The sequence below is a fragment of the Salmo trutta genome, chromosome 14, assembly GCF_901001165.1.
Source record: "Salmo trutta chromosome 14, fSalTru1.1, whole genome shotgun sequence".
Taxonomy (NCBI): Eukaryota; Metazoa; Chordata; class Actinopteri; order Salmoniformes; family Salmonidae; genus Salmo; species Salmo trutta.
In genome coordinates, this window is record NC_042970.1 from 19,092,556 (window position 1) to 19,107,367 (window position 14,812).

The 14,812-nt window shown below is 42.1% G+C and overlaps 2 protein-coding genes across 3 annotated transcripts in view; one reads left to right on the forward strand and one right to left on the reverse strand.

The window, feature by feature from the left end:
* LOC115207557 (microphthalmia-associated transcription factor-like) overlaps positions 1-14,812 on the reverse strand; it is a 34,475-nt gene that overhangs the window by 18,303 nt on the left and 1,360 nt on the right. The window contains exon 2 of one of the 2 annotated variants that reach the window (XM_029774740.1): positions 8,174-8,444. In XM_029774740.1, the coding sequence (XP_029630600.1) occupies positions 8,174-8,444 (271 nt within the window). Of the gene's footprint in view, positions 1-7,605; positions 7,772-8,173; positions 8,445-14,812 lie in introns of those variants that run through there. The other variant, XM_029774742.1, reaches the window with a different exon arrangement.
* frmd4ba (FERM domain containing 4Ba) overlaps positions 6,664-14,812 on the forward strand; it is an 85,220-nt gene continuing 77,071 nt past the window's right edge. Inside the window, exon 1 of the mRNA XM_029774736.1 lies at positions 6,664-6,720. Within this exon, the coding sequence (XP_029630596.1) occupies positions 6,670-6,720 (51 nt within the window). The 5' untranslated portion in view covers positions 6,664-6,669. The remainder of the gene's footprint in view (positions 6,721-14,812) is intronic.

The following is a 14,812-nucleotide window of genomic DNA, read 5'->3' on the forward strand; positions in this document are numbered from 1 at the left end:
CGTTGTAGGGAGGTCATACAGGCACGTGGAGGCCACACACACTACTGAGCCTCATTTTGACTTGTTTTAAGGACATTACATCAAAGTTGGATCAGCCTGTAGTGTGGTTTTCCACTTTAATTTGGAGTGTGACTCCAAATCCAGACCTCCATGGGTTGATAAATTGGATTTCCATTGATTATTTTTGTGTGATTTTGTTGTCAGCACATTCAACTATGTAAAGAAAAAAGTATTTATTAAGATTATTTCTTTCATTCAGATCTAGGATGTGTTGTTTAAGTGTTCTCTTTATTTTTTTGAGCAGTATATATATATATATATATATATATATATATATATATACACAAAAGTATGTGGACACCCCTTATTTCAGCCACACCCGTTGTTGACAGGCGTATGAAATCAAGCACACAGCCATGCAATCTCTATAGACAAACATTGGCAGTAGAACAGCCTTACTGAAGAGCTCAGTGACTTTCAACATGCCAACGTCATAGGATGCCACCTTTCCAACAAGTGAGTTTGTCAAATTTCTTCCCTGCTAGAGCTTCCCCGTCAACCATAAGTGCTATTATTGTGAAGTGGAAATGTCTAGGAGCAATAACGGCTCAGCCACGAAGGAATAGGCCACACAAGCTCACAGAACTGGATCGCTGAGTGCTGCAGCGCGTAAAAATTGTTTGTCCTCAGTTACAACACTCACTACAGAGATCCAAACTTCCTCTGGAAGCAATGTCAGCACAATAACTGTTCCTCGAGAGCTTGAGGAAATGGTTTCCATGGCCGAGCAGCCACACACAAGTCTAAGATCAATATGCTCAATGCCAAGAGCTGGTTGGTGGTGTAAAGCTCGCCACCATTGGACTCTGGAGTAGTGGAAAAGCGTTCTCTGGAGTGATGAATCATGCTTCACCATCTGGCAGTTCGATGGAGTAATCTTGGTTTGGCGGATGCCAGGAGAACGCTACCTGGCGAATGCATAGTGCCAACTGTAAAGTTTGGTGGAGGAGGGATAATGGTCTGGGGTTGTTTTTCATGGTTCAGTCTAGGCCCTTTAGTTCCAGTGAAGGAAAATCTTAATGCTACAGCATACAATGACATTCAAGACGATTCTGTGCTTCCAAATGTGTCAACAGTCTGGGGAAGGCCCTTTCCTGTTTCAGCATGACAATGCCCCCGGGCACAAAGCGAGGTCCATAGAGAAATGGCTTGTCGAAATAGGTGTGGAAGAACTTGATTGGCCTGCACAGAGCCCTGACCTCAAATCCATCGAACACCTTTGGGATGAATTGGAATGCAGACTGCGAGCTAGGCCTAATAGCCCAAACTCATTGCCTGACCTCACTAATGCTCTTGTGGCTGAATCGAAGCAAGTCCCTGCAGCAATGTTCAAACAACTAGAGGAAAGCTTCATAGATGTTATAGCAGCAAAGGAGGACCAACACCATATTAATGCCCATGATTATGGAATGAGATGTTCGATGAGCAGGTGTCCACATGCTTTTGGTCATATACAATGCATTCAAAAAGTATTCAGAACCCTTGACTTTTGAAACATTTTGTTACGTTACAGCCTTATTCTAATATTGATTGAATTGTTTTTCCCCCTCATCAATCTATAAGCAAAACCCCATAATGACAAAGCAAAGCAGTTTTTTTGAAAATGTTGCACATTTATTAAAAATAAACAACTGAAATATCACATTAACTTAAGTATTCAGATGCTTTACTCAGTAGTTTGTTGAAGCACCTTTGTCAGCGATTACAGGCTTGAGTCTTCTTGGGTATAACGCTACAAGCCTGGCACACCTGTATTTGGGGAGTTTCTCCCATTCTTCTCTGCATATCCTCTCAAGCTCTGTCAGGTTGGATGGAGAGTGTCACTGCACAGCTACTTTCAGGTCTCTCCAGAGATGTTAGATCGGGTTCAAGTCTGGGCCACTCAAAGACATTCAGAGGCTTGTCCTCGAAGCCACTCCTGTGTTATCTTGGGTGTGTGCTTAGGGTCGTTGTCCTCTTGGAAGGTGAACCTTCGCCCCAGCCTGAGAGCTCTGGAGCAGGTTTTCATCAAGGATCTCTCTGTACTTTGCTCCATTCATCTTTCCCTCGATCCTGACTAGTCTCCCAGTCCCTGCCACTGAAAAATATCCCCACAGCATTTTAATTTTTTAAACCTTTATTTAACTAGGCAAGTCAGTTAAGAACAAATTCTTATTTTCAATGACGGCCTAGGAACAGTGGGTTAACTGCCTTGTTCAGGGGCAGAACGACAGATTTGTACCTTGTCAGCTCGGGGATTTGATCTTGCAACCATTTCGGTTACTAGTCCAACACTCTAACCACTAGGCTACGCTGCCACCCCAGCTGCCACCACTATGCTTCACCATACTGGTGCCAGGTTTCCTCCAGCCGTGACACTTAGCATTCTGGCCAAAGAGAATCTTGTTTCTCATGTTCTGAGAGTCCTTTAGGGGCCTTTTGGCAAATTCTAAATGTGCCTTTTACTGAGTAGTGGCTTCCGTTTGGCCACTCCACTATAAAGGCCTTATTGGTAGAGTGCTGCAGAGATGGTTGTCCTTCTGGAAGGTTCTCCCATCTCCAGATGGAGGAACTCTGGAGTTCTGTCAGAGTGACCAAGGCCCTTCTCCCCCAATTGCTCAGTTTGGCCGGGTAGCCAGCTCTAAGAAGAGTCTTGGTGGTTCCAAACGCCTTCCATTTAAGAATGATGGAGGCCAATGTCTTCTTGGAGACCTTCAATGCTGCAGAAATGTTTTGGTACCCTTCCCCAGATCTGTGCCTCGACACAATCATGTATCAGAGTTCTATGGACAATTCCTTTGACCTCATGGCTTGGTTTTTGCTCTGACATGCACTGTCAACTGTGGGACCTTATATAGACAGGTGTGTGCCTTTCCAAATCATGTCCAATCAATTTAATTTACCACAGGTGGAATCCAATCAAGTCGTAGAAACATCTCAAGGATGATCAATGGAAACAGGATGCACCTGAGCTCAATTTTGAGTCTCATAGCAAAGGGTCTGAATACTTATGTAAATAAGGCATTTCTGTTTTTATTTGAAATAAATTTGCACAAATTTCTACAATCCTTTTTTTTCTTTGTCATTATGAGATATTGTGTGTAGATTGATGAGGAAAACCATGTATTTAATTAATTTTAGAATAAGGCTGTAACGTAACAAAATGTGGAAAAGGGGAAGGGGTCTGAATACTTTCCGAATGCACTCTATATACAGTACTGGTCAAAAGTTTGGACACACCAACTCCTTCAAGGGTTTTTATTTATTTTTACTATTTTCTACATTGTAGAATGATAGTGAAGACATCAACACTATGAAATAACACATATGGAATCATGTAGTAACCAAAAAAGTGTTCAACAAATAAAAGTATATTTTATATTTGAGATTCTTCAAAGTAGCCACCCTTTGCTTGATGACAGCTTCGCACACTCTTGGCATTCTCTCAACCAGGTAGTCACCTGGTATGCATTTCAATTAACAGGTGTGCCTTCTTAAAAGTTCCTTTGTGGAATTTCTTTCCTTTTAATACGTTTGAGCCATTCAGTTGTGTTGTGACAAGGTAGGGGTGGTATACAGAAGATAGCCCTATTTAGTAAAATATTAAGTCTATTTTATGTTAAGAACAGCTCAAATAACCAAAGAGAAACAACAGTCCATCGTTACTTTAAGACATGAAGGTCAGTCAATCGGAACATTCGAAGAACTTTTCAAGTTTCTTCAAGTGCAGTCACAAACACCATCAAGCGCATTGATGAAACTGGCTCTCATGAGGACCGCCACAAGAAAGGAAGACCCAGATTTACCTCTGCTGCAGAGGATAAGTTCATTAGAGTTACCAGCCTCAGATTGCAGCCCAAATAAGTTGCTTCACAAAGTTCAAGAAACAGACACATCTCAACATCAACTGTTCAGAGGATACTGCGTGAATCAGTCCTTCAAGGTCAATAAGAAACCACTACTAAAGGACACCAATAAGAAATAGAGACTTGCTTGGCCCAAGAAACATGAGAAATGGACCTTAGACTAGTGGAAATCTGTCCTTTGGTCCAACTGCCGTGTCTTTGTGAGACGCAGAGTAGGTGAACGGATGATCTCTGCATGGAGGAGGAGGTGTGATGGTGTGGGTGTGCTTTGCTGGTGACACTGTCTGTCATCCAATCTGGTTTGCGCTTAGTGGGACTATCATTTGTTTTTCAACAGGACAATGACCCAACATACCGCCAGGCTGTGTAAGAGCTATTTGACCAAGAAGGAGAGTGATGGAGTGCTGCATCAGATGACCTGGCCTCCACAATCACCCGACCTCAACCCAGTTGAGATGGTTTGGCCACAGAGTGAAGGAAAAGCAGCCAACAAGTGCTCAGCATATATGGGAACTCCTTCAAGACTTTTGGAAAAGCATTCCAGGTGAAGCTGGTTGAGAGAATGCCAAGAGTGTGCAAAGCTCTCATCAAGGCAAAGGATGGCTACTTTGAAAAATCTCAAATATAAAATAGATTTTGATTTGTTTAACACTTTTTTGGTTGCTACAGGATTGCATATGTGTTATTTCATAGTTTTATTGTCTTCAATATTATTCCTCAATGTAGAACATAGTGCAAATAAAGAAAAACCCTTGAATGAGTTGGTGTCCAAACTTTTGACTGGTACTGTGTATATATATATATATATATATATATAATTTTCATTGTTAGACATAAAATAAAATTACAAATCACCAGGAAATCAGCTCAACATGATTTTAATTTAGGAAATATGTTCCCAAGTATTTCCCCGCCTAAATAGAGGGGCATTATGTGCTCGTATCCCAATGTAATCATGGTTTGAAATGGTTCTGTTCTTCCGCCGAAGTCGGTCCCTCTCCTTGTTCGGGCGGCGTTCGGCGGTCGACGTCACCGGTCTTCCAGCCATCGCCGATCCACTTTTCATTTTCCCTTTGTTTTGTCTTTGTTATCTACACACCTGGTTTCTATTCCCCAATTACACGTTCATTATTTAACCCTCTGTTTCCCACATGTTAGTGTACGTGTTTATTGATTGTTCATGATGGTACTTGTCGGCTGGTTATGTTTGCCGGGTTATGTATTTATTTTCGAGTGACCGGTATTTCTCCGCACCTTTAGTATTGTCTGTATACTGGTGCTGTCGTGGAATTAAAACACTTGTACACTAATTTCTACTCTCCTGCGCCTGATTCACTGCACCAGTTACCCACCGCCTGACAATCTGTTTGGGCTTTATGCGGTCAATTTGCAGTTTCCAAATTATTTATAATTGTGTTCCGGCCCCCCGACCATCCGCTCACTAAAATAAATCGGCCTGCGGCTGAATGGAATTGGGACCCCTGCCATACATAAAAATACGTTCCCACCAAACAACAACTTAAGTGTTTTCTTGAGTACCCAACACCAGATAAATCACATTAACCACTGAGAATCAACAAACAAATGTACTGTATACAGTACCAAGGTTAAGCTAGACTTTATTGTAAGTCTGTGCACAAATGGCTATATGTACCTATGAAAGATAGTATTTATAGTGGCTAGTGAGCAGTTCACTTGGAATCCAATAAGTAGGATTGTAGTCTTCTTGGTCTGTGTTTAGACAGGCAGCCCAATTCTAATCTTTTTGTGAAGAAAAACAATATCTGATGTGAAAGATCTAATGTTATCGGTCAAAAGACAAATTAATGGAAAAAATATCAGAATTGGGCTGCCTGATTAAACGCAGCCTTGGGGAGAGGACTTATGAACTTCACCAGGTTTTCATGACATTAACAATTTTATTAAGGGTCACTCATATAGTAATTAGGAAATTGTATTTTTGGTATGTGCTACCCAAAATTTCAAACATTAACTGTGATAATGTGTCTGATAATTTTGAGCTCATTGGATACGAACCTATGATCATTATTTCAATGCAGTAGTTTTTTTTCTTAAACAAGCTCAAGAATGAAAGTATTGGGCCTAATTACAAGCATTCTTTGCTGACTTAGTGTTCTGTGTGTGGTAAAACTCTGTGCCTGCCATTGTCTTGATCCCTGAACTGGATTCTTACTAGTTTCTTGTGGGGTCAGAGGTAACTTTGCTAATTAAGGGTCTCCTCGGTCTTTAGACAAACTCATCTGAGCTTAATGTTTTCACTTTCATGGCCCAGCGGCTCTGCCTGGTACCTCTCTAAGCTAATTTTGCCTGCCTGCATAGTTTTGGTGGGACCCTGTTAATCTAGGCATAGCCAGGTCAAGTTCAAACTGCCACAATACATTTACCAAGGTCTTTAGATTCTGGTTGGTAATTTTTACAATGAAAGAAAACCCTACACATCTAAGAACCTCTTTAATGTTAATTATTTCTCCAGTTAGTAACCCCAAAGCTTTCCTGGAAACAGTTTGATGCTCCAGTAAAGCCTCACAGCTCAGTTTTAACGTTATTGAATGTAAAATGTATGATATTCTCAGAAAATATCTTAAAACCAAAGAAACTTGAAAAAAACAACATTTATCAAAACAAAACATGAACCAACGTGTTTTGCAAGGTTGTAGTAGGGTGGGGCCACACCACTGTGTGACTCAAATAGAAATAAGACGTCTGATAAGTCTGCAGCAGAATGGAGATACAAGGCTATCAAATGTGGACAAACTCTGCTGGTCACTACTCAGACTACTCTGATAATCAGAATGTAAGTAGAATATAAAAATGTTAAAAAAATACTTCCATATCAAAAACTTGCAGATAATTTCCCCTAAAAACGATTGTGTGCCACGTGTGCAGTTAGGAGCGGATATTTTGCTCACATACAGTAGATCTCTCATTGTTTACCAATAGCATCTCTATCAGAACACCTATTGATATGGGATCTTAATTTGATCACTCTTTTGTTGCTGAGAAATGCAGATGAGCTTTGTGATTTACTGAAAACACACACTAACACACGGCTATATTAACAGTATTGCACTTTTCATGTAGCCTACTTTTGTCCAGCTAATAGCCTAACCACCGCTCAAGCAACATTATGGAGTAAATATTCAAATCCTGTTGCTGCAGGATTATTTAGCTGTGACAATATAGGTCAAAGTAAGATCCTACATCTGTATAACATTGCTGGATTCTTTACTCAAATATCTTATTAGCCACAACTGCAGCACATGCATATCTCTGAATATTCATCTCTGGTGGAGCATTTAGTAGAAGAGGAAACGCAGCCAAACAATCAGTCAACCAGCATAAGCAAAAATAAACATACAGTTTATAACTACTGAGACTAATGGCAAACAAATGCATGCTATTAGTCTCCAATACTGAGCCAATCTTATTCTGCTAGGATGTTATGATTTGACACATTTAAAACGCAGACATTTGCTGCTTGACTCCCTTTCCTGTTTATAACAATCACATACTGTACATTCTCCATGCAGTAGGTTCGTTTGATCAGGAGAATTTGGCATCAAATAACAATGGGTTGTAAATCTACACGGATCATCTTTGTAAAACCATTTATCACGACGATTAGTGACAGTCAAATAAAACAACGAATACATGCAATGTAGAGAATATCAAATCTTACCCGTTGTTGATTCCTAAGAGTTGGCTTGGGAAAACATTGGTTTCTACATCAGTAACATCCTCTGTCTCATTACAAAAACATAATACTACTACAATCAGTTTTTAGAATCCACTCGGACATACCAGAAATCAAAGCAATGAAAATACGTCAATGTAGTGGAGCAAATAGGATTAAACATGTTGAATGTCTGGAAACAGAGGAATTCTTTCAGGAGATAATCCCCACTATGGATTTAACACAGTTCAGTCTTAAAGAGCTGTAATGTTTTGTTTTAAAGTGGCACCGTCACCAGAATTTCTGTAGCATAACCTAGTTAAATTAACAATCTAAACAAAATGCTATAAACTGTAATCTGTTTGTAATCACGTTTAATCAAGGATCTAAATGAAATTCAGAAAAACTGGGCACTGAAAGACAATTCCACTGCAGCACTAACAATAGGAACCCATGTACCTAGGAAACTATCAGTAAAAGTTTCAGATGAGAACCCCTACCTTCTGGCAGCTCCTCTAGTGAGTGGTGAACGAGAGTGTCCAAAATTACCTGCCTGGCACTGTAGACGGCTTACCTTGAGGATTTCCATGGGCACATGGGTCACAGTGGGCAGGTTGGAGGGCAGCGTGACATTGATGGGAGGGGTCTGGGGGCTGCTGGGGTGCAGGAGATGGTGTGAGGGGTGCCTGGTGCTCCTCTCTCTCTGTTCCCTCTGTTCCCGCTGGTCCTGCTCCTGGAGCTGGTCCTGCATCAGCTGCTGGTGGAGCAGGGCACGTGACGTCACTGCGGGGAGCACTGTGGGGCTCTGGGGGGGCTTGGGGAACCCATGTTGGTCCAGAAGATCACTGCAGGCCACGGCCCAACCAGAGCAGGGCAGTGGTGGGGAGAAAGTCACAGTCAATCAGGACACACACAGTGATAGGCTGATTGCATTATTCTGAGCCATCCAGGTTTAAACAAACATATTAGAATACAATTCAATGAGAGAGGGAGGTAGAGAGAGGCATTATGAGTATGTGTTGGGAGCATGAGAAGGAGGATATGTCAAAGAGGTAAATAGTATGAAGGTAGCAAGCAGGTGCAGTTACAGATGTAGGACCTTAATTTGACCTTTATTGTCGCAGCAACATAATCCTGCAGCAACAGGATTTGAATGTTTAGTCCACAATGTTGCTTGATCAGTGGTTAGGCTATTAATGAACTGAGGCTTCATGCAAAGTGGAATACTAATATTTCTGTGTGTTAGTTGTGTTCCAAGATGGCGTAGCAGTCGTGCGTGTGTTTTGTCTTGTCCCGGCCTGTCCTGTGTAAATATCGTTTTCCTCTGTTTTTTTCGGATATATTTCGTATATATTTTAATCTCATTTTTCATCTAGGGACTGAATATACTCTCCTGCAACCCACCTCACCCAAATGTGGTATGGATCTGCTATTTTTATACTTTAGAACCGGAACCCCCATCAGAAGCTAGCCAGCTAACTAGCTACTAGCTAGTTGTCAGTTAGCCACTGCTAGCGGTCTTCCCCGTTAACTTGGACACCAGCCAGCCTCAGCTTGGTCAATACCTGCCAGTCTGCATAGCGCGATATCAACCCAGAGCATATTGGACTGCTTTTTCTCTACCACATCTCCGGATTCCTACCGCAAGCTCTGAACATTTACACCGGATCATCGCAGCTAGCTAGCTGCAATCAGAGTGGCTGCTCCTGGCTAACGTCTCTGTCCCGAAGCAAGAACCAGTAAGCCTTGAGCTAGCCTCGAGCTAGGCCCATCTCCCGACTAGCCGAAGAGGTCCACCAGCTAATTCTTGGGCTACAATATCTCTTTTGCCAATTGGCCTGGACCCTTTACTACCAACACGGAGCCCCGCCAATCCATCACGACTGGTCTGCCGATGTAATCGTCCGAGGTGGTGTCAACAGGCTCTTTCGTTGCGACGTCGCCGAAGGCCCATCTGCTAGCCCCGTCCCGTTAGCTGTGTGAATCGCCGTGTCTCCAGCTCGCCTAGCGTAGTTGCGACTACTGAATCGGCTCCCTGACTCACCTATTGCTACTCATTGGACCCTATGATCACTCGGCTACACATGCCTCTCCCTAATGTCCATATGCCTTGTCTATTGTTGTTTTGGTTAGTGATTATTGTGTTATTTCACTGTAGAGCCCCCAGCCCTGCCCAATATGCCTTAGATAGCCCTTTTGTCCCACCCCCCACACATGCGGTGACCTCACCTGGTTTAACTGGTGCCTCTAGAGACAAAACCTCTCACATCGTCACTCAATGTCTAGGTTTAACTCCACTGTACTCACATCCTACCATACCCTTGTCTGTACATTATGCCATGAATCTACTCTTCCAAGCCCAGAAATCTGCTCCTTTTACTCTCTGTTCAGAACGCACTAAACGACCAGTTCTTATAGCATTTAGCCGTGCCCTTATCCTACTCCTCCTCTGTTCCTCTGGTGATGTAGAGGTTAATCCAGGCCCTGCAGCCCCCAGCACCACTCCAATTCCCCAGGCGCTCTCATTTGTTGACTTCTGTAACCGTAAAAGCCTTGGTTTCATGCATGTTAACATCAGAAGCCTCCTCCCTAAGTTTGTTTTATTAACTGCTTTAGCAGACTCCGCCAACCTGGATGTCCTAGCCGTGTCTGAATCCTGGTTTAGGAAGGCCACCAAAATTCCTGAAATTTCCATCCCCAACTACCACATTTTCCGACAAGACAGAACTGCCAAAGGATGCGGAGTTGCAATCTACTGCAGAGATAGCCTGCATAGTTCTGTCATACTATCCAGGTCTGTGCCCAAAAACTTTGAGCTTCTACTTTAAAAAATCCACCTTTCCAGAAATAAGTCTCTCACTGTTGCCGCTTGTTATAGACCCCCCTCAGCCCCCAGCTGTGCCCTGGACACCATATGTGAATTGATTGCCCCCTATCTATCTTCAGAGTTTGTACTGTTAGATGACCTAAACTGGGATCTACTTAAGACCCAGGCCGTCCTACAATCTAATCTAGATGCCCTCAATCTCACACAAATGATCAAGTAACCTACCAGGTACAACCCCAAATCCGTAAACATGGGCAGCCTCATAGATATCATCCTGACCAACTTGCACTCTAAATACACCTCTGCTGTCTTCAACCAGGATTTCAGTGATCACTGCCTCATTGCCTGCGTCCGTAATGGGTCCGCGGTCAAACGACCACCCCTCATCACTGTCAAACGCTCCCTAAAACACTTCAGCGAGCAGGCCTTTCTAATCGACCTGGCCCGGGTATCATAGAAGGATATTAACCTCATTCCGTCAGTAGAGGATGCCTTGTTGCTCTTTAAATGTGCTTTCCTCAACATCTTAAATAAGCATGCCCTTTCATAAAATGTAGAACTAAGAACAGATATAGCCCTTGGTTCACCCCAGACTTGACTGACCTTGACCAGCACAAAAAGATCCTGTGGCATTCTGCATTAGCACCGAATAGCCCCGGCGATATGCAACTTTTCAGGGACATCAGGAACCAATATACACAGTCAGTTAGAAAAGCTAAGGCTAGCTTTTTCAAACTGAAATGTGCATCCTGTAGCACTAATTCCAAAAAGTTATGGGACAATGTAAAGTCCATGGAGAATAAGAGCACCTCCTCCCAGCTGCCCACTGCACTGAGGCAAGGAAACGTTGTCACCACCAATAAATCTATGAAAATCGATCATTTCAATAAGCATTTTTCTACGGCTGGCCATGCTTTCCACCTGGCTACCCCTACCCCGGCCAACAGCTCTGCAACCCCTGCACCAACTACCTCTCAGATAGAGTTCAGTGTGTCAAATCGGAGGGCCTGTTGTCCGGACCTCTGGCAGTCTCTATGGGGGTGCCACAGGGTTCAATTCTCAGGCCGACTCTTTTCTCTGTATATATCAATGATGTCACTCTTGCTGCTGGTGATTCTCTGATCCACCTCTATGCAGACGACACCATTCTGTATACATCTGGCCCTTCTTTGGACACCATGTTAGCAAACCTCCAAACGAACTTCAATGCCATACAACACTCCTTCCATGGCCTCCAACTGCTTTTAAATGCAAGTAAAACTAAATGCATGCTCTTCAACCGATTGCTGCTCGCACCCGTCCGCCCGACCGACATCACTATTCTTGACGGTTCTGACTTAGAATATGTGGACAACTACAAACACCTAGGTGTCTGGTTAGACTGTAAACTCTCCTTCCAGACTAACATTAAGCATCTTAAATCCAAAATTAAATCTAGAATCGGCTTCCTATTTCGCAACAAAGCCTCCTTCACTCATGCTACCAAACATACCCTCGTAAAACTGACTATCCTACCGATCCTTGACTTCGGCGATGTCATTTACAAAATAGCCTCCAACACTCTACTCAGCAAATTGGATGCAGTCTATCACAGTTCCATCTGTTTTGTCACCAAAGCTCCATATACTACCCACCATTGTGACCTGTATGCTCTCATTGGCTGGTCCTTGCTACATATTCATCGCCAAACCCACTGGCTCCAGGTCATCTAAAAGCCCTTATCTCAGCTCACTGGTCACCATAGCAACACCCACCCGTAGCACGCACTCCAGCAGGTATATTTCAATGGACATCCCCAAAGCCAACACCTCCTTTGGCTGCCTTTCCTTCCAGTTGTCTGCAGCCAATGACTGGAACGAATTGCAAAAATCACTGAAGCTGGAGAGTTATATCTCCCTCTCTATCTTTAAGCATAAGCTGTCAGAGCAGCTTACCGATCACTGTACCTGTACACAGCCAATCTGTAAATAGCACACCCAACTACCTCATCCCCATATTATTATTTATCTTCTTGCTCTTTTGCACCCGAGTATCTCTACTTGCACATCATCATCTGCACATCTATCACTCCAGTGTTAATGCTAAATTGTAATTATTTTACCTCTTTGGCCTATTTATTTACATTTTACATTTTTTTTTGCCTTACCTCCCTAATCTTCTCCATTTGCACACACTGTACATAGATTTTTCTATTGTGTTATTGACTAGACGTTTGTTTATGTGTAACTCTGTGTTGTTGTTTTTGTCGCACTGCTTTGCTTTATCTTGGCCAGATCGCAGTTGTAAATGAGAACTTGTTCTCAACTGGCCTACCTGGTTAAATAAAAGTGAAATAAATCTTAAAAAATTAAGTTAGTGCGGGTTCTCAGTGAATTTATGTAAATCACGAAGCTCATCTGCATTTCTGCTCATCTTGCAGGAAAATTCTCATCAACCAAAGAGTGATCAAATTAAGATCCTATACCTGTAGTTCCTAGATGTAACTGCACCTGCTTGCTACCTTCATAATATGTACCTCTTTCACATATCCTCCTTCTCATGCTTCCAACACATACTCATATAATCTCAGAGACCTGGCAAGTGGCAACAGCAGACTGGCTTGGAACAAGACTCCACATCTAGTTTAATCAAACAATGCACTCATACTCACGGGCACAAATACAAATGTTTTAACCAATCAGCATTTTAAGATTAGACCCACCCATTGCATAAATGAGCAATAAGTCATTCCTCTCCATCTATCACTATTATCTCCATCCACTCTCATCTCCCTTATGAAATACATGCAAAATATGTTTCTCAAGACGGACTCTGTCCATCCCAGACCTAAATGGATGTGGCAGTGCATGCGCTGTCAGGACGAGGCATTCCCTAGGTAAGTGATCCTTTTGATAAAACCCCTGCAAAGCCTCTCAGCCCGTGCATCTGTGTGATAATCGCACTAATTAGCAAGTCATGTCAAATCTAGCCATGGTCTGCAACTATCACTTAGCATCACCATGCACATACTACAGCACAGTGGAGGCTTCATCATCTTATAGCCCCAATATAAATGTCTAGACAACAGTTACAGTTACATATCACAATACTACTTTTGCAATATTATATAGATAATTTGATTTCAAGTATCGATTTGTAAAAAAAATATATATATATATGCTAGGCAGTGTTAGCTAGCGCTAGTCAGCTGTTCCTGCGCCAAAATGCAGGTATTTTCCATCCTATAGCTTGTTCTCCATCTTCTTTTTAAATCGTGAGCCAACATGTTTTCAGCACTTTTATTTCCATGACTGATCAAAACAAATTTTCTCATGTGCCCTCTTGTCTCGCTGCAGCAGACATATATAGTGAGTAATATGTTTGGAACATCAAATCGCAATAAAATCGTAGGATCGAATCGCAGGAAACGTGAGAATTGTAATACATATTGTGTCGGCACCTAAGTATCGTGATAATATCGCATCGTGAGGTCCCTGGCAATTAATACATATCGTATCCGCATCTAAGTATCGTGATAATATCGCATCGTGAGGTCCCTGGCAATTAATACATATTGTATCCGCATCTAAGTATCGTGATAATATCGCATCGTGAGGTCCCTGGCAATTCCCGCCCTACTATTCACGCAGAATTCAAGAGTCCTCTGGCTCTCGTCTATTGACATACAGTTAAAGTAACTATACATACGTTGATAAAGGCCTTTATAAAGACATGAAGTTTGTGTAGTTTGTGGCCACTTAAGGTACAGAGAGACATCAGGGAGAGGGTACAGAAATTTACCAAACCAAATATCAAATCATCATTGTGCCTTGCGGGGACAACAGCATTCTGTATGGCTTGACTGGTCCGTTCCTTCCGAACAAAACCAAAACATTTATCATACTAGCATATATAGGGTAATCTTCAGGCTGTGATTGACTGACCTCATCATTGACCATAGCCACAAACCATTAACCCCTAAGAGTCTAAGCCTCTAGATTGCATTATCTACTAAGCTAACATATGGAATTGTTTTAATACGGTTATAAGATGGACCATTTAGCTATTTGTTTTTGAGTTTTAGGAACTCTGTAGGTATCCATTAATTAATAAAATACATGTTTTTGATGAAACATTGAATTTGGCTTTACTGTTATTAGCCGATAGAAACGCAGTGAATAACATTCATACATGGCAATTTTTTTTTATCCCAAAACCTTATCAAAAGGAAGTATGGTTTGAGGTGTCTGAAATGCATCTGAGAGATATAGGAAAGCTAAAAAAAAGGTTACAAAAAAAAGGTTACATATGTAACCCTGGTCCCCAAAAATCATATTCAGTAATTTTTTACCTCAGTCACATTGACTTTCTCACGAGTCCTGTGAAGCGTGTGGGCGTCGTAGAGCG